This window comes from Schistocerca piceifrons, chromosome 9, assembly GCF_021461385.2.
Source record: "Schistocerca piceifrons isolate TAMUIC-IGC-003096 chromosome 9, iqSchPice1.1, whole genome shotgun sequence".
NCBI classification, from domain to species: Eukaryota; Metazoa; Arthropoda; class Insecta; order Orthoptera; family Acrididae; genus Schistocerca; species Schistocerca piceifrons.
The window spans coordinates 196,774,255-196,797,935 of record NC_060146.1 but is presented as its reverse complement, the minus strand read 5'-3'; the positions used below and the strand labels follow the sequence as shown (position 1 = coordinate 196,797,935).

The 23,681-nt window shown below is 47.4% G+C and overlaps 1 protein-coding gene across 1 annotated transcript in view; it reads right to left on the bottom strand.

Moving 5' to 3' along the window:
- Nucleotides 1-23,681, bottom strand: part of LOC124716850 — a 74,116-nt gene that overhangs the window by 32,319 nt on the left and 18,116 nt on the right. Inside the window, exons 2-3 of the mRNA XM_047243403.1 lie at nucleotides 19,914-20,086; nucleotides 10,011-10,138 (exon numbers count right to left, since the gene is read on the bottom strand). Of these exons, the coding sequence (XP_047099359.1) occupies nucleotides 10,011-10,138; nucleotides 19,914-20,086 (301 nt within the window). The remainder of the gene's footprint in view (nucleotides 1-10,010; nucleotides 10,139-19,913; nucleotides 20,087-23,681) is intronic.

Below are 23,681 nucleotides of genomic sequence, written 5' to 3'. Positions count from 1 at the left end.
AACCTGTGGTGAATACCCTACCTGTAGGGGAGCGGGAAAAGGTGGATGCAGGCGAGCGCGGGAAAACGCACACTGGCGCGGTTCGGCACAACGGGCTCAGTGTAACAGTCGGAGTTGGGCATCGGTCAGAGGAACATGTACTGTACCGAGGAGGCTATCTAGGAAAAGTGGATTCCATTGAGCCTCGGATGGGCCGATTCCGACGACTACTTGGCATGGCTATATCCTTAGGCACAAAATTGGAAAGATTACGACGCTAAGAAGAAAGAAAGTGCCGATGCAGTGAGAGCCTTAGCCGTGCTTGTATGTGTGCTGTGCTGCCCGCTATCTCGCTGCCCGCCATCCGCCGCACCGACGTGCACAGGTCAAACATTTATTTCATCTTTAGAAGTGTATCTGTGTGGACCAGTGTCGAAACTGTTTTAACTGTTCAATAATAACGTGACTTTTACCAGAATTGCCTTAGCCGTTACTTATCCTTATCACTGACCTAGATAGGGTCCTTACCACGTATTGTGCAACCCGAGTATCCCGAATTGAAAGTTTACAGTTAGTATTAAATTATCTGCAAACCAATCTATGCTATAAAGACGTTTAAATTTAGGTGTGTTAATGCAAATGTTCGTAAAGAACAACAGTGTGATTAAATTGAAAGATAAATTTTGAATTGAGCTAGCGATGTTATTTAATTAATGTGTGACAGAAATAATGACAATTAATTAATCCAGAAGCGAGACAAAAGAGTAGTTATCCACAGATTGATAATTTTGAGTGTTAATTTACCTTCAGGACTTAATAGTTTCAGTATAACGACCATAACAGTTTCAGGGTCCCCCCCCCCCCCCCTCTTCTCTTGCCCATTCTTTCACATCTTGAAGTGTACTGATTAGATTTGAACAGTAAAGTTAATTTCTATAATAAACCTAAGTGTATTAGTGTTTTTACCGATTTTAATAGTGACATTGTATGTATGCTTTCAAAATTGCTAATTCTAGGGTAATCTATGCCTGATTTCAGCCTGATCAATATACAAATGCAGTTCGTAGTAATCATTGCTGTGTGGTGTTGTGTAGATTTAGTTTGTCCAAATCAGTACAAAAGAAGAAAACTTTAGTTCAGTAGATTCTTTCTGGTTCCAAATTTTGCTATAAAACGCAACATTACTACGTGTCATAATGCTTGTACTTGCACCCACTTGTACAGGGAAAACTCACTCAATGCCTAATTAGGCTGGCGACCGAATTATTAATCATTGGCAATATTTACTGTGTGAAATTCTTGTCCATGCGAACGCGTAATTATACTTTACATTTGCCTGGCGCATCACTGTAGTTACTAACTGAGTATAGGTTCGATCTTGCTTCCATTAGGTACATGCGGTCAAATTATGTACTAAAATCCTTGTTTTTAAGGTGAAGCCCGTGAACTTATTACAGTACAGGCTTTATAGAGCTAACGCACGTCCGACAGGACGGAAGTGTTACAAGTACTGTCAAGTGCGGTGAGACACCAAACTCTGAAGTACCTGTCACAACTCTTCCCAGACAATGCAGTCAAAGACTTTCCTATAGTCACGGAAGCAGACAAGACAAGAACCCAAGGATTCGCAATTCCTTGTCGTACGTTGAGAAACTGTTCACGAGTTCCTTTTCCTTGAATATAACCTGTTTGTCCTGCGGATAAGCGAGGCTGGATACATGTTTTCAAACATTGGGTCGAGATGTAGTCGTCGTGAATGTAATTCCTATTTTCATTTTTTCTGGTGCTGTGTACTCGCACGTTTATTAACACGTTATTTAAAAATTTTCCCTTGAACAGAATAATGTGAGATTGCAATTTTGTGTTACAATATAAATCGATGTATTCGTAAAGTTTTGAAAGTGTAATTTTAAGCGAGATATGTTGAGCTGTAGAAACATACCGATAGATCGACAGAGAAAAAACATCAACGAAGAGTCTGGACTGAGAACGAGAGTGTGTTTGTCGTGCCACGGGAATGAGGGTGTACTGCGTGCCGTGGTCGGTGTGAAACAGTTGTTTCCCTCAGTATTACGTGCACCGCGGAAGAGCGACTAATTATCATATGGTTCGCGTTGCTTCTTACATGGGAAACTCCCCATCGCATCCCCCTCAGATCTAGTGGTAAGGGGGCCCAGTGTACAGACTGCGAAAAGCTGAACATAGATCAAGCACGAAAACAGGAAGAAGGTGTACTGTACAGTGAAATAAAAAGCAAAATAGAAAGTGTGAACGGTCCAAGCTCGAGAAGTAGTGAGGTAACGGGCGAGTTGTGGCGACCTCGAGTGCCAAAGATGGCGGACTTTGTGAAACCTTAATGGCAGACATTTCACAGGTCGTACAGAAATTAATAGTAGCCAGATGAACTATGATTTCTCAGAAAGAAACATGTAGATTACCATTACTAGCGCTAAGATTCTGATGTTGTAATCAGTTTTTCATTATCTTTGTTAGTTTAAAGTTTAGTATCTGACGCTCAATTATACAAGTAACACCCAGCAACGAATTTCCAAAGTATAAAAGCTTCATCCGATTTTCTCGATCGCCGCGTTCTCCGGCGGTACACCGGAAGGTTACCGCCCTTCGATAGTGCAATTTTCGCGCTCATCGAAGTGCTAGGGGTTCCAGGAGCCAGCAGCCAGCCAGCAGCCAGCAGCAGCCAGCAGCAGCAGCAGTTCCCGGTCCCGGCCTGCAGCAGTGGTCCCGCAGCCAGCCAGCCAGCCAGCCAGCCAGCCCTCCGGTGGCAGCAGCAGTCCAGCCAGCAACAGTCCAGCCAGCAGCAGCAGCAGCAGCAGCAGCCGCCGCCGCCGCCGCCGCCCCGGCCCCGTCCGCGGCAGCAGCGTCCCTGCCTCTCGCCGTCGCCGTCGCCGTCGCCGTCGCCGTCGCCGTCGCCGTCGCCGTCGCCGTCGCCGTCGCCGTCGCCGTCGCCGTCGCCGTCGCCGTCGCCGTCCGTCGCCGTCCGTCGTCTCCCAGTGTGTGTCCTGTCCTTTTAGTGCTGTGTTTTTTCTTTCTTCTTCTTGTCGTCATGTCCGCCCCCACCACCACCGTCACTACTACCACCACCGCCATCGTGTATACGTCCCCTTCCGCCGCCTCCACCTTTATCACTTGGTGTGCCCAGTCCCACCCCCCTCCTTCCATCCCTCCCCTCCTCTCTATCCCTTCGCCCTCGCTCTTTGTCTCCCCATCTCCCGCCTCTTCCTCTCGTTCTGATCCTTTCCCCCCACTCCCCCAGCCTGTCACTGCAGCTCCGGCTAGGGTGGTGGCCCGTCGGGCCACTGCCCACGCCCAGCTCTCCCCGTCGCCATCGCCATCACCGCCGCCACCGCCACCACCGTCATCATCGTCGCCATCACCATCGCTGACTCATTCGCCTGCACCGTCACAGTCACTATCTCCGGCGCCGACTGCTGCATCCGTGCCGGGATCTGTCCCTTCCCATCACCTCCCCATCGTTCCCGTCCCCCATATCACCACCCGCCCATCTGCCGCTGTCAAACGCACTAGTGGCGCCTCCACTTCCTCTGCTCCTAAAAAGGCTCCACCCCGCCCCCCATCCCCACCCCAAAATGCCATGGACGTCTCCCCACCAGGCCCCACTCCCTCCTCCTCCTCCTCCCCACCCGGTCTCTACAAATATCTCCTGTCCCGTCCCGATCCTTCCTTCCTCGAGGCCCGGAATCTCTCCCTCCTCCTCCGCCAACATTTCCCTGGCGCCCCCATCTCTCTCCTTACTCCCAGACGGGATTCTGTTCTTATCTCCTCCCCCAGCCCAACCCTCCCGCCTCCCCATCACCCGTTTTGGTCCTCACGCCTCCCTCACCCCTGCTCCCTCCCCATCTCCTACCCGCCAACCCAACCCCCGCGTCGCCCGCCGACCCTCACCGCCATGATCACTCGGCTTAGCCCGTCGATCACGGAGGAGGAGGTGCTGGCGGAGCTGAAGGCCCATCCCACCCTGGAGGTGCGGGCAGTCCGCCGCATTTTCAACGCGACCGGCCCCACCCGCCTTATGCGGGTTTTCTCTGAGGACGCCCCCTCCATTGACCGTCTCCTGAAGGAGGGTGCCCTCCTCTTCAATCAGCGGTACAAGGTCGACCCCTCCCGTTCCCCCCCTCAATCCCTGCGCTGCCAGAGATGTCTGCGCTACAATGCACATCCAACAGCAGAGTGCCGCGAGGCCCCAACCTGCCCGCATTGTCGTCAAGCGCACTTCCTCCGGCAGTGCCCCAACCTCCAATCCCCTCCCTCCTGTAATACCTGCAGCCTCCCCCACCCCACCTACTCCCAAAAGTGTAAAGCCCGACCCCCTCCCACCACTCCTGAACTCACCATACCTGTCCGTCCCCTGGACGCCCCCACCCCTCCTGGCAATTCCCTTCGTCCGCCCCCCCCCCCCCACTGCTGAGGACATCATCAGGTTCCTCACCATTGTCCTCCAAAATGTCCATCCCTTTCAGTGCCCCCACACCTTACAACAGATCTCCCTCGCCGCCCGTTCCATATTCCACCTTAAAATGTACGCCACCTTTTCCAATAACCAGGCCCATTTCACCTTCTCCCGCCTTGACACCCTCGTATAAGTCCTTATCATGGCGCGACAGCATCGTATCCTTTTCAACAATATCCGCTCCCTTCCCGCCAACAAGAACCTCTTCCTGCACACCCTTGCTACCCACCGTTTGGATGCCTTCCTCCTCAATGAAACCTTCCTCCAACCCCACCACTCCATCCACACCTCCCCCTATCTCCTCCACCGCTCCGATAATCCCCTCCCAGTTGCGCGTGGCGGAGTTGCCATTGGCCACCACCGCCAGATCCCCGTTCGGCTCCAACCTCTCCTTCCCGACCCCACCGAACACCTGATCCTTAGTCTCTTCTTCCCCGGCCTTACCATTACCTGTGCCACCATCTATGTCCGCCCCAACGCCCCTCTTCCTTTCGACTTCCTCTCCCACATCGACCGTACCTTCTCCTCCTATGTGATCGCCGCCGACCTCAACATCCATAGTCGCTCCGCTGCCCAGTTACGGCGGTGGCATCGGTTCCTCTCCTCCCTTCAAGGCGACCTCATCCCCATCCCCCAGCACACCCGTCCCGAATCCAACTCCACTCCCGATGTTATTCTCTCCTCCCCCAACCTCCTTGGTCGCATTACGGTGGATGTCCTGGAGCCTATTGGTAGCGACCATCTCCCTGTCCTCCTCACCGTTTCAGACGGCCGTCGCCCCCGCCCCGACCCTCGTCATGACCCTCCCCCTAAGTACATCCATGACTATTCCCGTGCCAACTGGAATGCCTACCGGGATACCCTCTCCACTCAGGTCGATAGCCACCCTCTCGCCTACCGCCGTCCCGATGATGTCACCCATGCCGCCTCCTTTCTCCAGCAGACCTTGTCTGAGGCCGTGGAGGCCCACGTCCCTACTGTTGCCATCCACCCCCACTGTCGTACCTTACCACCACAGGCTGTCCTCCTCCTCCGTGAATCCCGTCGTCTCTACCGTGCCTTCCTCCGCACGCGTGACCCGGACACCCTACGACGCCACCGGCAACTCCAGCGACACATTCGAAATTTGCTCGCGGCTAAGAAATGCCGGGACTGGCGACAGACATGCACCCATTTAAATGCTACCCTCCCTATAAACTCGTCCAAGTTCTGGACCGCCTTCCGTCGCCTTACCGGAACTAAACCCTCCCCCTACTATCCTCGTCTCCACGATGATCACCCCTTCCCTGACGCCCTTAGTAAGGCCAATCACTTTGCCTCCTACCTGTCCGATGTGTTTTCCATCCCTGATGATCCCCAGTTCGATTACTCCCTCTTCCCAGATATCCGCGATCGAATTGACACCTCTGTCCCTCCCCTCGCTCCTGGTTTCCAGTACTTGGACAACATTCCACACACGGACCTTAATGCCCCCATCACCACACAGGATCTCATCACTACAATCCGCACCAAACGCAACACCGCTCCTGGTCACGATCGTGTCACCTACCGTCACCTTCGTGAAGCTCCTGTCTCTTTTCTCTCCACCCTGGCCAGGCTCTACAATGTAGTCCTGTCCACCGGTTACTACCCCGACCTGTGGAAAACCTCCCGTATCCTCATGTTCCTCAAACCTGGCAAACCGCCGTCCGCCGTCTCCTCCTACCGTCCCATCAGCCTTACCTCGGTCTTCAGCAAGGTCCTGGAATCTATCCTCACCCGCCGCATCCACCAGCATCTCCGCCAGCACCGCCTCCTCCCCGTTACCCAGTGTGGCTTTCGGCCGTCCTTCTCTTCCGACGATCTTCTCCTTCACCTCACTCATCTCCTTTCCGAACAGCTCAATTCCCGTCGCTCCGCAATCTTCCTCTCTCTTGACCTCGAACGCGCATATGACCGCGTGTGGCATTCCGGTCTCCTCTTCAAGCTCCAAACCTTCGCCCTTCCCATTAACTACGTTCGTCTGATCGGTTCCTTTCTCTCCCGCCGTCCTTCCCATGTCACCATCCATAACACCGATTCCTACACCTTTTTCCCCTCTGCCGGTGTGCCCCAAGGCTCCGTCCTCTCCCCCCTTCTGTACTTGTTGTACACGGCGGACATGCCGCCGTCGTCACCCCCCGTCCACCTTCTCCAGTTTGCCGATGACACCGCCTTCCTTGCCCTTGCCCCCACCCTGCAACGCTCCCAACACCTTCTCCAATCCCATCTTGACCAGTTCACCGCTTGGTGCAACCAGTGGTTGCTCAAGGTCAATCCTTCCAAAACCCAGGCGATCATTGTAGGCAAAACCACTCCCTCCTTCCGCCTCCTTGATTTCTATCTCACCGTTTATGGCCGTCCCATCGCTCTCACCCCCACCCTTAAGTACCTTGGCGTCACCCTCGACCGTCGCCTCTCCTGGACTCCCCATCTCCAGACAATCCAAGCCAAGGCACGTTCCCGACTCCGTCTCCTCAAGCTCCTTTCCGGCCGAACGTGGGGTCTGGACCCCTCCACCATCCTCCACACCTATAAGTCCCTCATCCGCCCTATCCTCTGTTACGCCCATCCAGCCTGGATCTCCGCCCCCCCTTCCTTTTATAAATCCCTCCAAATCCTTGAACGCCATGCTCTCCGCCTTGCCTATCGCATCCGTCTCCCTTCCCCCACGCGGATCCTGTATGACCTTATCCCCTTCCCCCACCTCCTCCTCTTCCTCGAAAGGATACGAATCCTATACACCTCCCGTAAACTCGATCCTCCTCACCCGCTCGTCTCCCCGATCCTCTCCCACCCCCGCCCGCTGCCGCGCCTGTACTCCCATGTCCCACCCGGTCTCCATCTCTCCACCCTCCATACCCTCTCCCAAGGTGGCTTCCGCCATCTCCCTCTCCCTGATGATGTCCTCGCCCCCTCCATCTACCCCTCCTATCAACTTTGACCCTGCCCCGCCCCCCACTTCCCGTGTCCTTTCCTTTCGGCACCCTCCCTCCCTTCTCTTCTCTTCCCTTCTTTTTCCATCTCCCTGTCCCCTCCCTTCCCCCTCTTCCCCCGGGCTTCCTCTCCCCCTTCCTCCCTCCCCCTATCTCCCCTGCCCGTGGCATCTCTGCTCTCCCCCCTCGCTCTCCCACTCCCCTTCCTCCTCCTCCTCTCTTGGCAGGTCCCCGGACTCGCACACGTATAGTGAACATTCGCGCGCCGGAGATCGTCGCCTTTTGTGTCTCGTGTGTGTGACGTCATATAGTGTTTTTGGTGTCCGCCGTCCCACTCCTACGTTCACTTGTGTCGTCGGACTCATCAGTGTTTTGTGCGCCGTGCCAACGTGTTTTCAGTGTTGTTATCGTTACATGTGAACGACTCCGTGTTTTTCTGTCTCTGTGACCTCTCTCTTTTGCCCGTCACTTTGTTCATTGTCATTCACCATGTTTTTATACTCTTGTAAAACGCTATGGCTGAAGAGCGGCGTAGTGTGCCGCTGCCAGCCTACCTGAGTTGTACAGGTTTTAAAATAACACTAAAGTAAAAAAAAAAAAAAAATTCTCGATCGCCATGTCTTTAGAAAGCTATTAGTGTAAACCTAAATTGGTACGAATTACAGGCATGTAACGTAAATAGTACATGAGTTATTGGAGGTCAAAGTGGCTGATTACTATCGATGGCGTCAGACCATAAGTACTCCACAGTTACACGAAAAAATGGTTGCAGCGCGCTTATAAATATATTTATTCATCTATGTCTTTGTTAATATCCGACATATGCTATTCATAAAGAAACTGGTGAATTATTTACTGTGTTTTAGAAAGAACAGAGACATTAGGCTTCGGGCCTATCTTTGGCTTCTTTATTTTTTATATATGTGTGTGTGTGGTCTTCAGTCCAGAGCCTGGTTTGATGCAGCTCTCCATGCTACTCTAACCTGTCCAAGTTTCTTCATCTCCCAGTTCCTACTGCACCCTACATCCTTCTGAATCTGTTTAGTGTATTCATCTCTTGGTCTCCCTCTACGATTTTTACCCTCCCCACACTGCCCTCCAATACTAAATTGGTGATCCCTTGATACCTCAGAATATGCCCTACCAACCGATCCCTTCTTCTCGTCAAGTTGTGCCACAAATTTCTCTTCTCTCCAATTCTATTCAATGCCTCGTCGTCTGTTATGGGATCTACGCATCTAATCTTCAGCATTCTTCTGTAGCACCTCATTTCGAAAGCTTCTCTTCTCTTCTTGTCCGAACTGTTTATCGTCCACGTTTCACTTCCATACAAGGCTACACTCCATACAAATACTTTCAGAAAAGACTTCCTGACACTTAAATCTATACTCGATGTTAACAAATTTCTATTCTTCAGAAACGCTTTCCATGCCATTGCTATCTACATTTTATATCCTCTCTACTTCGAACATCATCAGTTATTTTGCTCCAAAAATAGCAAAACTCATTTACTACATTAAGCGTCTCATTTTCTAATCTAATTCCCGTAGCACCACCCGATTTAATTCGACTACATTCCATTATCCTCGTTTTGCTTTTGTTGATGTTCATCTTATATCCTCCTTTCAAGACACTGTCCACTCCGTTCAGCTGCTCCTCCGGGTCCTTTGCTGTGTCTGACAGAATTACAATGTCATCGGTGAACCTCAAAGTTTTTATTTCTTCTCCATGGATTTTAATTCCTGCTCTGAATTTTTCTTTTGTTTCCTTTTCTGCTTGCTCAATAAACAGATTGAATAACATCGGGGATAATCTACAACCCTGTTTCACTCCCCTCCAAACCCCTGCTTCCCTTTCATGCCCCTCGACTCTTATAACTGTCATCTGCCATCTGTACAAAATGTAAACAGCCTTTCGTTCCCTGTATTTTACCCCTGCCACATTCACAATTTGAAAGAGTGTATTCCAGTGAACACGGTCAAAAGCCTTCTCTAAGTCTACAAATGCTAGAAACGTATGTTTGCCTTTGCTTAATCTATTTTCTAAGATGAGTCGTAGGGTCACTATAGCCTCACGTGTTCCAACATTTCTATGGAATCCAAAATGATCTTCCCCGAGGCCGGCTTCTACCAGTTTTTCCGTTCGCCAGTAATAAATTCGTGTTAGGATTTTGCAACCGTTGCTTATTAAACTGATAGTTCGGTAATTTTCACATCTGTCAACACCTGCTTTCTTTGGAATTGGAATTATTATATTCTTCTTGAAGTCTGCACTAGTAATTCAATTTCTGACTCAGCAGACTGATAACACATTACGAGGAAGACGAAAGTGTCGAATTTTTTCACCGTCCTTATCCGTTTTCAGCTTGCATTCTCTCTCTCTAACAACGCTACAAGTATCGTAGACGTATGGGAGAGTCAGAACTCTTACAGATGATTAACGTCACAATCGGACACGCAAAGATAACGACAGTGTGAATCAGACATAGGAAGCAGACTCTCAGAACTGACCACTTAAAGCATGGCTGCGTGTGCCATTTTCTTACCCATCTTACGTGTAACAAACTGAGTAAGGGAAACGTCACTTACCAGGTTGTCGAATGCGAACGGAACCAAAGCTGCTGATATATGCCTCACACCACGTGAGAGCAACTGGGCAACATTCCGTGTGTAGCTGGAGACGTGTTCCAGGTAGACGGGCACCTCGGCCTCCAGTTCTGGACAAGCCAGACGACATTCTAATGAACTACACAGCTGACCAGATTTCTGTCAGAAACACAGCTTTCACTTCCTGGCTTCACCTGTTAATATGCTACATGTAGGCAAGACTGCAGTGGTACTTGTCAGCAAAGCAAAATCCAGGAAATATACACCAAATTTATTAAAAAAAACTTAGAATACTATAGCTCCATATTTAGCAATTATATACAACCACTCGCTCACAGAAAGATCCGTACCTAAAGACTGAAAAATTTCTCAAGTCACACCAATACCCAAAAAGGGAAGTAGGAGTAATCGGCTGAATTACAGGCCCATATCACTAATGTCGATTTGCAGTAGGGTTTTGGAACGTACACTGTATTCGAACATTATGAATTACCTCGAAGAAAACGATTTATTGACACATAGAACGGATTCAGAAAATATTGTTCTTGTGATACACAACTAGCTCTTTATACCCATGAAGTAATGAGTGCTATCGACAGGGGATCAGACTGATTCCATATTTTTAGATTTCCAGAAGGCTTTCGATACCGTTCCTCACAAGCGTCTTCTAACCAAACTGCGTGCCTACGGAGTATCGCCTTAGTTGTGCGACTGGATTCGTGATTTCCTGTCAGATAGGTCACGGTTCGTAGTTCTAGAAGAAAAACAGAAGTAATATCCGGCGTTCCACAAGGAAGTGTTATAGGCCCTCTATTGTCCCTGATCTAGATCAACGATATAGGAGACAATCTGAGTAGCCGTCTTAGATTGTTTGCAGGTGATGCTGTCATTTACCGTCTTGTAAAGTCATCAGAAGACCAAAACGAATTGCAAAATTATTTAGATAAGAAATCTACATGGTGCGAAAAGTGGCAATTGAACCTGAAGTTATTCACATGAGTGATAAAAGAAATCACCTAAATTTCGATTACGCGATGTGACACAAATAAGGGCTGTAAATTCGACTTAATACTTAGGGGTTACAATTACAAATAAAATAAATTGGAACGATCACATAGATAATGTTGTTGATAGAAAAAACCAAAGACTGCGATTCTTTGGCAGAACACTTAGAAGGTGCTGCAGGTGTACTAAAGAGACTGCTTACACCACGCTTGTCCGCCCTATTCTGGAGTATTGCTGTGCAGTGTGGGATCCGAATCAGGTGGGACTGACGGATGACATCGAAAAAGTACAAAGAAGGGCAGTATTATCGCGAAATAGGGTAGATAGTGCAACAGACATGATTGGAGTGGCAATAATTAAAACAAACGTGTTTTTCGTTGCGATCGGGATCTTCTCATAAAATTTCAATCACCAGTTTTCTCCTCCGGTTGCGAAAACATTCTGTTGCCACCCACCTACATAGAGAGAAATGATTAACATGATAAAACATGATAAAATAAGAGAAATCAGGGCTCGCACAGAAAAACTGAAGTGCTCGTTTATCCCGCGCGCCGTTGGAGAGTGGAACGGTAGAGAGACAGTTTGAAGGTGGTTCACTCAACCCTCTTCCAGGCACTTTATTGTGAGTAGCAGAATAATCACGCAGGTGTAGATGTAGATGTCCACATTGTAACGTTCCTTAAAAGGTGATATAACAGACTTGACGATTAAGTTGAATGAATGTCTGATCTGTGGAATGACTACTGAACTCGAATTGTCGTGTGGCGTGTTGTAAGTGCAAGTAGTGTTCTTAGTGTGTGTAATTGTTAGCAAAACTTAACACGAATCGATTGGGTAATGCAACTCTCAATACCAATAAAGAAACAGTCACTGCAAAATACATTCACCCCCTTTACCACTGAATGCCAAAGCCCTGTTAAAAAATCAAAAAGTTTGTTCCCTGTACACGTAACAAGTAAATTAAATGGTCTTACGTCTAAAGCAGCAACGGTGGAACGTGTATATTCTGGTCTCTCATAAAAAAATATAAATATACTAACTACAGGCTCATCAGTGTTCAATGGTGGCCATAATACTTGAAATGCACATGAAATTCATTTGGCTGATAAACGAGAACATTTAAGAAATTCCAAATTCTTTGAAAAATATATGCCCTGGACCGGGAGGCGTTGCTTATTATGATGGATTACTAGCACCCACTGCATATAGCAAAATTATATTGCAAATTAAGTTTGTCTTTTCAAAAACATCTGACAGTTGAAGTTACATCACTCGCAATTGATTCACAAACAATGAGATTTAAACAGCTAGTATTATCTAACTTCATTAATCCAACGTAAAAGCAAACCATCAAATTACACATAGCTCTGTTAACAAATCTTAAAAGCATTACAAAAATGAAATACCTAACTAGACCTTCTGTGAAAACCGTTTACGTACATCGTGGGGTTACTCAACAATAACAAATTGTCAGCCAACTCACCTATACTAACGCTCTGGCAAAAACAGAAATCGTAATTATTGAGAATTTTTACCTCGCATACATGAAGACTTCTGCTTCTGTGTTCAACAATATCGACATACCTGCATTGATCTAACTCTTGGTGACTTCACACAGCACACCACAGAAGCCGCCCACCCCACCGTCTTTCCCTCACACACAGCTGCCTACAAATGTGCGCCCAGCTCTCTCCAACACTGCATTCTCAGACCAGAAACAGTGTCTCTGGCTCTACGGTCGCGCACAGTCAGCAATACACATTATCGAGCCTATCAGAGACATTTGTCGTTTATAATATACTAGTTTCATTTTAATTTATTGATATTCTTATCTTATTCTGGTGCCACATACAAGTGCGACCCATTGTACTCCTTTCAGCATTGTTGGCCGTATTAGCAGTTGAAATTGTTGGAAGTGAGGTCCTTCAGTTATGCAAAACACCATTTTCTCTCAGTACCCAAACATGTTACGGGACCCCTGTGCCACCATCAGTGGGTTTTCGTTTTTTTAATTCTTCAATGTGAACATTTCTGTTAAATGATTATAAAATTATGTGCATCTTAGTTCAAACAATAGATAGTTTCTTTTTGTAAATACTCACACGCGCACACACGCACACACACGCACACAGGCACACATCTACACACACACACACACGCGCGCGCGCGCGCGCGCGCGCGCGCTAAAAAATGATACACTAAAATCTGCAAAGACGCACCATTTACACACAAAATGAATACCATATAAAAGAGAACACACACAGCTAAGAAGCGCACAGAAAACACACACACACACACACAGACGCACACGCACACATACAAAGATAAAATGCAAACAAAATTCAAATTTGGCTCCGAACTCTCTGGTGAACAAATGAACAGTGACTGCACTGGGACACACAACAAACCACAATCACACTGTGTTTTGCTGAAGTGAAGAGTGTTTTACTACGTTATTTGGGGAAAATACTTGTTACAGTTACATGTGCATCACAACACCTCAGCATGATGCGGAGAATGTAAGTGCTTGGCACACGAAAACGTAAGTAAAAACGAATATAGGCGCGGAAACATTGCGACAAACTAAATTACGTTCTAGAAGATAGGTTAACTTCCAGCAGAAAACTTTCTCATCAACATCGTTTGGTTGCAGATGGCAAGCTACCTCTAGTAATTAACACACAATTGATCCAGAAAATTCATGCACACCAAACGTAAAGGTATTTACAAAAAGAAACGATATGTTGTTTGAACTAAAGATGGACATAATTTTATAATCATTTAACAAAAATGTTCACATTGCAGAATAAATAAAAACGAAAAGCCACTGATGATGGCACAGTGGATACTGAGAAAAAACGGTGTTTTGCACAACTGACGGACCTGACATCCAAGAATTAAAGACGAGATTCAATCTTTAGAAAAAAGTGGAATGTATACTGCTTCATGTTACTTTTTTTGTGACAATGTATATGAAGACCAATCAGAAAAGGATAGAACTGCTAGACTGACTTAACACGAAAACATATGGAGACTGAAAAAGAGAGATTCCAACTTTGGTGAACAGGCTCTGAACGAATATCGTTCTGGTGATATTGAAAGTTGTAGTATCTTTGCCACAGATACTACTGCAACGCCGCGCCAACGCAAGGTCGGCAGCCCCTCGTCTGCCGAGCACAGCGCACTCTGGCGGGCTGTGCAGCTCGGCGGAGCTGGAGTGTGCCTCGTGCACTTCTTAGCTAGACTTCAGCCTAGGCAGACGCACTTTCATAATCGGCCCTCAGCCAGTTCTGCAATGTTTGCATTGATTCTGTGAGGAGGGCCTATCAGGCTTAGTCCATGAGAATATGTTGTATTAGTTCATGGTATTCCATGTTATAAGACTGTCAGTTCATAGCCGCAGCTGCAGTCCTACAAACTACTGAAGAAAAGTAATTTCATTGTACTACGTGTTTCCTGAATAGTAATCCTTTTCTCTAACAGTGTGCCGAACCGCATAGTATTGCAACCTGGACTCCTTCAGCTCCTATCAACTCGGCCTCCTACTTATTTGCATTTAGTAACGAGCTGAAAACACCCGCGCGTTTTGTGCCTCTAAACAGTGAGACACAATAAAAGTGATCTCCTCTATAGAGCGAGTAAAGGTATAAAACTAACGTTACTTGAAATCTGTCTGTCAAAAACACCACTCACAGGATCCTTAACGATAAATTACAGTTCCTCTACTCAAACTTGCTAACGTAGCAGTGACCAGTTAATATTGTCCTGATATAAGGAGGGGGGGGGGGGGGGGACAGTCGGACGGCCGTATTGTCCAGAATCGGTATGCCAGTCAGGAAAATCGCCGTGAGCAATGAGGCTGTCATTCCACCGACGCCACTTGAGCTGGCGCTACGACATTCGCGATATGGGGACGTGCGCTGTCATGAAGCAGTAGGATTCTCTGTCGAAGTTTCCTCGGCCGTTTCGCCTTAACCGCACACATTCTTAATTCTCCAATGGATGCCTCCCAGTATTCGTCCTTCGGCATCCAAGAGAAGAATAACAGCACGTTGGTACTGCTTGGACACAGTTGGTAATAACGTCTCCATAGTACACGCACGGAGGGAAGACGCGAATGCCATACTAATCCCTTGCCTACATGTCGGTGCTTATATACCTGCATAGGAGTCTCGCTACGTTGCGTACGCGCTGCAGCAACGCCGTCGCCCATATCGGAATGCGTGCGGGAAGCATGCGCTACCTGATATATTAAAAAACGTCGCACATAAAACGGGATTCTTCCGGAGCTTATACCTCGGGTTCTATTGCTGACAGAAATGTAGGATCAAGTGTTTTGGATAGTCCTTGGGCTGGGGACCATTTGTATACCCCACAGAAGGCTCTTCTTAGTGTGGCTATCCAACAGTATGGGGCCAGTTTCGGATTCTTCCGGGGCTTATACCTCGGGTTCGATTGCTGACAGAAATGTAAGGTCAAGTGTTTTGGATAGTCCTTGGGCTGGGGACCATTTGTATACCCCACAGAAGGCTCTTCTTAGTGTCGCTATCCAACAGTATGGGGCCAAAGATCAATGTTACAAATTTCCTCCTGCTTAGGCAATCGGAGCGATTCAGTTGTCTTTTTGCATTTGATGCCTACGGTGAGTCTTAAGTGCCTTTTGGAAACACAATTACTTCATGGGCGTTCCCTTAGGAGCCACCCCCAACCCCCGAAATAAACCTTTTCCTATACCACCCCTTCGTACCAAAACCGAGCCGCGGATTCCAAGTAAATGGCTGAAATTCTTACGATGTATTCCCAAGATCCCGATCTCCAAAAATTTTACTGATTTCTTTACCCGTTTACAAGATACTGAGGTTCATAGTTACCTCTCATGTACGTGTCAAATATGCACTTAAAATCCGGTTTTATAATACCAACCATGGAACATGCTGCACCAATATGGATGATATGAAACGTTCAAACCGGCCGCTGTGGCCGAGCGGTTATAGGCACGCACTGCTGCTGCTGTCGCAGGTTCGAATGCTGCCTCGGGCATGGATCTGTGTGATGTCCTTAGGTTAGTTAGGTTTAAGTAGTTCTAAGTTCTAGGGGCTGATGACCTCAGATGTTAAGTCCCATAGTGCTTGGAGCCCTTTTTTTTACAAACGTTCACACACCAAAAATATTTAACATAATGATACGAACAGCGATAAATACTAGTCCAAGAGCCAATAGAAGATATCCATACCATGTAGCACATGTACAGCTACTAGAGCAGAGACTGATATAAGTGACAGCAAAATACGGAGAATCTAGATTAACAACAGAATCAAAAACAACGCTCTCGTTAAAACAACCACCGATCCAGCTTAATTTTCCAAAACATAAATACTCGTTCCCACCAAGTGCTACTAAACAACCATGACAGAACCCAGCAAGTACAAGTTATGCCGCAGGAATTACAGGATCAAAATTTGTAAGAGGATTAATATAGATTAGTTTAACATACAAATTACCATACTGAAGTTTTTAGGGAGGTTTTTTCCTCAGTATGGACCCAAATTCCACCTCACAGCCAAAAGAACGGGAACTAAAATTAATATAAGGTAAAAATCTCAAACCCTAACAAGAATAAAGAACGCAACCACAGTATAAGAAAGGAATTACCCTTGGCTCAAACGAATTCATCGCCTGTTCGAAAATGGGTCCGCCATTCCCTTCAATAATATACACTACTGACCATTAAAATTGCTACACCACGAAGATGACGTGCTACAGAAGCGAAATTTAACTGACAGGAAGAAGATACTGTGATATGCAAATGATTAGCCACTCAGAGTATTCACACAAGGTTGGCGCCGGTGGCGACACTTACAACGTACTGACATGAGGAAAGTTTCCAACCGATCTCTCATACACAAACAGCAGTTGACCGGCTGTGGCCGAGCAACTGGCTCGTCACAATACGCCAGTCACTACTCTTGATGAACTGTGGTATCGTCTTGAATCTGCATGGGCAGCTGTACCTGTCTGTACACGCCATCCAAGCTCTGTTTGACTCAATGCCCAGGCGTATCAAGGCCGTTATTACGGCCAGAGGTGGTTGTTCTGGGTACTGACTTCTCAGGATCTATGCACCCAAATTGCGTGAAAATGTAATCACATGTCCGTTCTTGTATAATATATTTGTGCAATGAATACCCGTTTATCATCTGCATTTTTTCTTGGTATAGCAATTTTAATGGCCGGTAATGTATCAGTGACACCTGACGAGGAATGACTGCTAGTTAGACACACGCTTGGTGCATGTAGTATCAGTGAGTCTGCTGTCTGTGTGTTGAATGGGGAAGGTGCCCGACCTATTTCAGTTTGACCGAGGCCACATGGTGATGTGCAGGAGTCTCTGTAGGAGCATTTCGTAAATTGCACGACTTGTATGCTTTACGAGCAGTTCTGTGGGGAGTGTCTTCAATACGTGTCGAAACCAAGATGAAACCACGTCCAGACGTCGTCGGGTTGGGCTGCCACCCCTCATTACAGATGTCGGCTGTCGTAGGCTGGGCGGACTGGTAAAACAGAACAGTCGGCGAACTGTGATGGAACTAACATCAGACTTTCATGCTGGGCAGAGTACAGTGCAGCGACCACTTCCATCGATGGCCGTCCGCAGACGGCGACCCATGCATGTGCCAATGTTAACAACACAACGTAGACAACTACGACTGAAATGGGCTCGTGACCATCGGCACTGTTCGTTAGCACAGCGGCAGAGCTTTGCATGGGCTGATGAACACCGATACCTCCTTCAAATGGTTCAAGGAGCACTATGCGACTTAACTTCTGAGGTCATCAGTCACCTAGAACTTCGAACTAATTAAACCTAACTAACCTAAGGACATCACACACATCCATGCCCGAGGCAGGATTCGAACCTGCGACAGTAGCGGTCGCTCGGTTTCAGACTGTAGCGCCTAGAACCGCACGGCCACTCCGGCCGGCATACCTCCTTCATCATGTCGACAGGAGGGCGCGAATTCGTCGTCTTCCAGGGGAACAGCTCCCTGACACCTGTACTGCTGGGCAGAGGCAAGTTGGTGGCCATTCCATTATGCTCTCGGGAACATTGACATGGGCATCCATGATTCCAATGGTGCTCGTGCAAGGCACCATGGTGGCCAAGAAGTATCGTAAACTGGTTCAATACTGTACTGTCTGCCATCGGGTTCCCCTATATGGCAGGCAGCACTGCATAACAGCCACGCTATGAGGGAAACAAACCAATAGCCAAACAGGCGAAGACATCAGGAAACACGCCGAAGATTCCAGTCGATTAATAGGAACCTTTAGTTGCAGAGGTCGCAGCGACATATCCGGCCACGGATTTCTAAACTGGGTTTCTATTGGCTCCAGCTCACTATATAGGCCCGGCCGGTCGAAGGCAGACCAGTCTTCGTCCGCTGCTAATGGCAACCGCTATAGCGGAGTCTCCATGAAGATATCACCGAAGCCGCTGCACTGCACCGCCGATCGAAGTACCAGCCGACCGAGAGGAATCACATCTCCGGCTAGATCGACGGACCCACGCCTACATCTATTGTACAGCCAGCTATTGTATTGTAGAAGAAGTTACGTTCAATAAACTGTTGGAGAATACAACAAATACCATGTACACCCCTTCATGACGCCAGTGACATTTTTCACAAGACAATGCGCCATGTCACAAGACGAGGAGTGTGATGGAGTGGTTTGAGGAATACAGTGGCGAGTTATAATTGATGTGCTGTCCCCCCAGCTCGCCAGATCTCAACCCAATGGAACACATCTGGGATATGACTGAACGTGGCGTCAGATTTCATCGCACCCCCCCCCCCCCCCCCATTTTCCCGAAAATTACGGGAATTAGGTGTGTGCAGATGTGTGTCAACTCCCTCCATAGACCTACCAAGGCCTCATTGCTTCCATGTCACGACACGTTGCGGCTTTTATCCGTGCCAATGTGGACACACTGGCTATTACGTATATGGTCATAATGTTCTGCCTGATCAGTGTACATGCGTACAGTTGCACATAGTTTTTTATAATATGTATGGATACCATTGTATGTATTGTATTGTATGTTAACCGGGGACCTAGAAATGACGGAGAGGCTCCGTCCCCGCCGCAATCGCATTGGTCCACAACCCCACGACGACTACCGCAGTCCACTTCCCCCCTCCGTCGCCCCACACCGAACCCAGAATTATTCTGCGATTCGGCCACCGGTGTATCCCCCAGGGAACGTCTCACACCAGACGAGTGTAACCCCTATGTTTCCGTGGTAGAGTAATGGTGGTGTAAACGTACGCGGAGAACTTGTTTGCGCAGCAATCGCGGAATAAGGGGAACCAGCCCGCATTCTCCGAGGCAGATGGAAAACCGCCTAAAAACTATCCACAGACTGGCCGGTTCACCGGACTTCAACACAAATCCTCCGGGCGGATTCGTGCCGGGACCAGGCGCTCCTTCCTGCCCAGAAAGTCGTGCGTTATACCGCACGGCCAACCGGGCGGGCCATGGATACCATATTGTATAAAATTTTCGCACATTGCGAATTTCTAACTCGTCATCTTCCAGCGAAGGCGCCGCGATTCGGTTGATTCCTCGAAAAGTTTCGACACTGAAATTCACCGAGAAAACCTGTATTCCCAAAGAACTTACTTACAAATAAAGACTCGCCTGTTTTGCTGATGAATTCTCCTCGTGTTTTCAGCCGAGTGGTGGCGTCGTCTTGTGGCAACGTTTCAATGAGTTTCGTACCCATCACCTTCTGGCGAAGTGTGTCAACTCCCTCCCATAACCCGAGAATAATTCATCAGTGGAATACGCCGAGAAAGACTGCAATCGCATGTATCTCACCTGTTTTGTTCAAGTGCTGCTGGAGAAAATTCCATTTTTGGCGCCCGGCGCATATTCTGCCTAGGCGTATGGCTTTTGTGATGTGCCGAAGGGTGCGCAATAATTTGGAGAGGACAGGACCCCTCTGATCGTCTGAGGTCAGCCTTTCCACGTTCCACTCCGTGATGTTAGACCTTTAAAAACAAAACGCAATCAGCTGGTGTAACAAATGAAATCCTGAAATTTGATTGTAAGAAGGGATGTGATACGCTGGAGCCAGTTGCTTTCTCCGTTCGATTCACCCGGATCTTTGCCTTTTTGTCCGGTGGTGGTGCTGGTGGGGTGGCGGGCAGACTGGGTTTTGCCTTCGGAACGGCCGGTACGTGTCGCTGCTCAGAGAGTGAAACTAGTGTTTGCGTGGAGTTAGCTGGATTTGACCGGTGTATGTGGCTCGGAATGCGGAAGCGGGCCTGTTATTGCAAGTTCTTGAGGCGTGACTGGGTCATGGTCTTCTACACAGGACGCTGAGCAATGTGCTATTCATTTTGGCTATTGAGGTTGAATTATGTACCACGCAGCTTTCTATTGAAGAAGTAGACATTCAAGCTTTCTAGTTTTACAATCAGACTTACCCGTGTTTTCACTAGCTTCTTTCTTATGAGTGTCAATATTGTATTGGAACTGCGACGTACTGGTGTAATAATATTATGCTTTGTCTCATCGTTGCCCTTTTAAAACTAGCCTGTTTGTGCTGGGGCAGTTCTACGTATTTTGAAATTTGAAGTCTACAGATAATGCTCTTAACCATTTTTAATTTGCTTTTGTCTTGATGTGATCTCTCATTCCAGAATTTTATCTTAATATATTCTAGGGGCTGTTAACATTGTTTCTTTTCACTGTGGCTGTGTGTTTGTGCTATTCTGTTACAGCACTGCAGCGGCCACCTAGTCCATGTCTATATCGATGTCCGGAGTACGACGCCTTGGCCGACCAATACCAGAGGGAACGGGAGGTTCTTTTGGCCGCGGGGAAAATGGCAACCGATACGGCGGCCACTGAGTTCTTCGGGTTGCAGTGAGTGGGGATCTTGCATTCAGTTAAGTTTCCTCTGCATTGGGACGCCAAGGCGCCTGTTCCGTTTTCTATACTCCTTATATACACTACTAGCCATTAAAATTGCTACACCACGAAGATGACGTGCTACAGACGCGAAATTTAACCGGCAGGAGAAGATGCTGTGATATGCAAATGATTATCTTTTCAGAGTATTCACACAAGGTTGGTGCCGGTGGCGACACCTATAACGTGCTGCCATGAGAAAAGTTTCCAACCGACTTCTCATACACAAACAGAAGTTAACCAGCGTTGCCTGGTGAAACGTTGTAGTGATGTCTCGTGTAAGGAGGAGAAATGCGTACCATCACGTTTCCGACTTTGATAAAGGTCTGATTGTAGCATATCACGATTGCGATTTATCATATCGCGACATTGCTGCTCGCGTTGGTCGAGATCGAATGACTGTTAGCAAAATATGGAATCGGTGGGTTCAGGAGGGTAATACGGAACGCCGTACTGGATCCCAACGGCCTCGTATCACTAGCAGCCGAAATGACGGGCATCTTATCCGCATTGCTGTAACGAATCGTGCAGCCACGTCTCGATCCCTGAGTCAACAGATGGGGACGTTGGCAAGAAAACGACCATCTTCACGAAAGTTCGACGATGTTTGCAGCAGCCTGGACTATCAGCTCGGAGTCCATTGCTGCGGCTACCCTGGACGCTGCATCACAGACAGGAGCGCCTGCGATGGTGTACTCAACGACGAACCTGGGTGCACGAATGGCAAAACGTCATTTTTTCGCATGAATCCAGGTTCTGTTTACAACATCATGATGGTCGCATCCGTGTTTGGCGACATCGCGGTGAACGCACATTGGAAGCGTGTATTCGTCATCGCCATACTGGCGTATCACCCGGCGTGATGGTATAGGGTGCCATTGGTTACACGTCTCGCTCACCTCTTATTCGCATTGACGGCACTTTGAACAGTGGACGTAACATTTCAGATGTGTTACGACCCGTGGCTCTACCCTTCATTCGATCCTGTGAAACCCTACATTTCAGCAGGATAATGCACGACCGCATGTTGCATGTCCTGTAAGGGCCTTTCTGGATACAGAAAATGTGCGACTGCTGCCCTGGCCAGCACATTCTCCAGATCTCTCACCAATTGAAAACGGTTGGTCAATGGAGGCCTAGCAACTGGCTCGTCAGAAAACGTAAGTCACTACTCTTGATGAACTGTGGTACCGTGTTGAAACTGCATGGGCAGCTGTACCTGTACACGCCATCCAAACTCTGTTTGACTCAATGTCCAGACGTATCAAGGCCGTTATTACGGCCAGAGGTGGTTGTTCTGGGTACTGATTTCTCAGGATCTATGCACCCAAATTGCGTGAAAATGTAATCACATGTCAGTTCTAGTATAATATATTTGTCCAATGAATGCCCGTTTATCATCTGCATTTCTTCTTGGTGTAGCAATTTTAAGGGCCAGTAGTGCATTTACCTTCAAAATCATAAAGGAAGGAGACTAGTGTCCTGAATTATACCTTATGTGCATCGGGAGTTGAACCTATGTACATGTTAAAGAGAAATACTTGATGGGAAGCGGAAATCGGAAATTATGTGAATTGTCCTATTGCGATTGCCCAGGTGACCTATTTAAAAGAAACTTACTTCACCTTTATTATTCAAGTACCCTTTGTCAAATGAAACTGAGTTTACCTTTTATTATTGAAGTTGTTACAGTTAGTATAGAAGTTATAAGAAGCTCTTGTTTGCAAGTAATTCAATCAGAAAGGATTTGTGTAATATATATTTTTTTTACTTGTGTATCCTGTTCAAAAGAAACTTATTTCACCTTTATTTTTCAAGTGTCCTCGTTAAATGAAACTGATTTTACCTTTTATTATTGAAGTGCTTACAGTTAGTAGAGAAGTTATAAGAAGTTCTAGTTTGCACCTAATTCAATTAGAAAGGTATTGTGTAATGTGTTTTCTGACTTGTGTATATGATACACTTGTACAAAATTTTTGTGTAAGTACTGTGCCCTTTGGGTTAAACTGTTGATCAGTAATATCTTGCAAGCCCTCTGTACTTATTATTTCACTTGGCACCGGTTTGCACGTAAACACGACGTTGCAGCATGCTTAAAAGTGATGCCTCCGGATTGTTAGTGTGAAACTCTCAACGCTTTGAAAATAAAACATTCTTCATCTTTTCGCTTCTCGTCCGGATATTTGCAGCCCTCTGACGCTAGAGGGCTCACAACTGTAGTGTGTAAGACGGCGGTGTGTGACGTAACTTTATCAGTGCGTGAGAAACAGAGTGCTGTAATCGTGTTTCGAATTCTAAGAGATCGTCCAGACACAGGGCACCCTCTCCCGACAGACCACACATGAACGCTGAAGCGATCCAGCGCCTCGAGTTCGCTCTCGTCCATCATCCTCCATACAGTCCGGACTTTGCGCCGTCCTACGAGGCGTGTTTTGTAAGTAAGTACCGTTTTGAAATTTAAAGAAGACGTGTTAAGATATCTCAATAATTTTATTTCTACATGAAAGCCTGTACCTTAATCTACTTTTCTACATAAGTTCCGTTAATATTGAGGGACTTCTCATAACGTTGTACCAGTTTTTGAATACCCTCCTCATAGAAGTCTCCCCCCGACTTGTTAAGCACTGCATCACCACTGTTTTGACTTCGTCATCGTCTTGAAGACGCTGA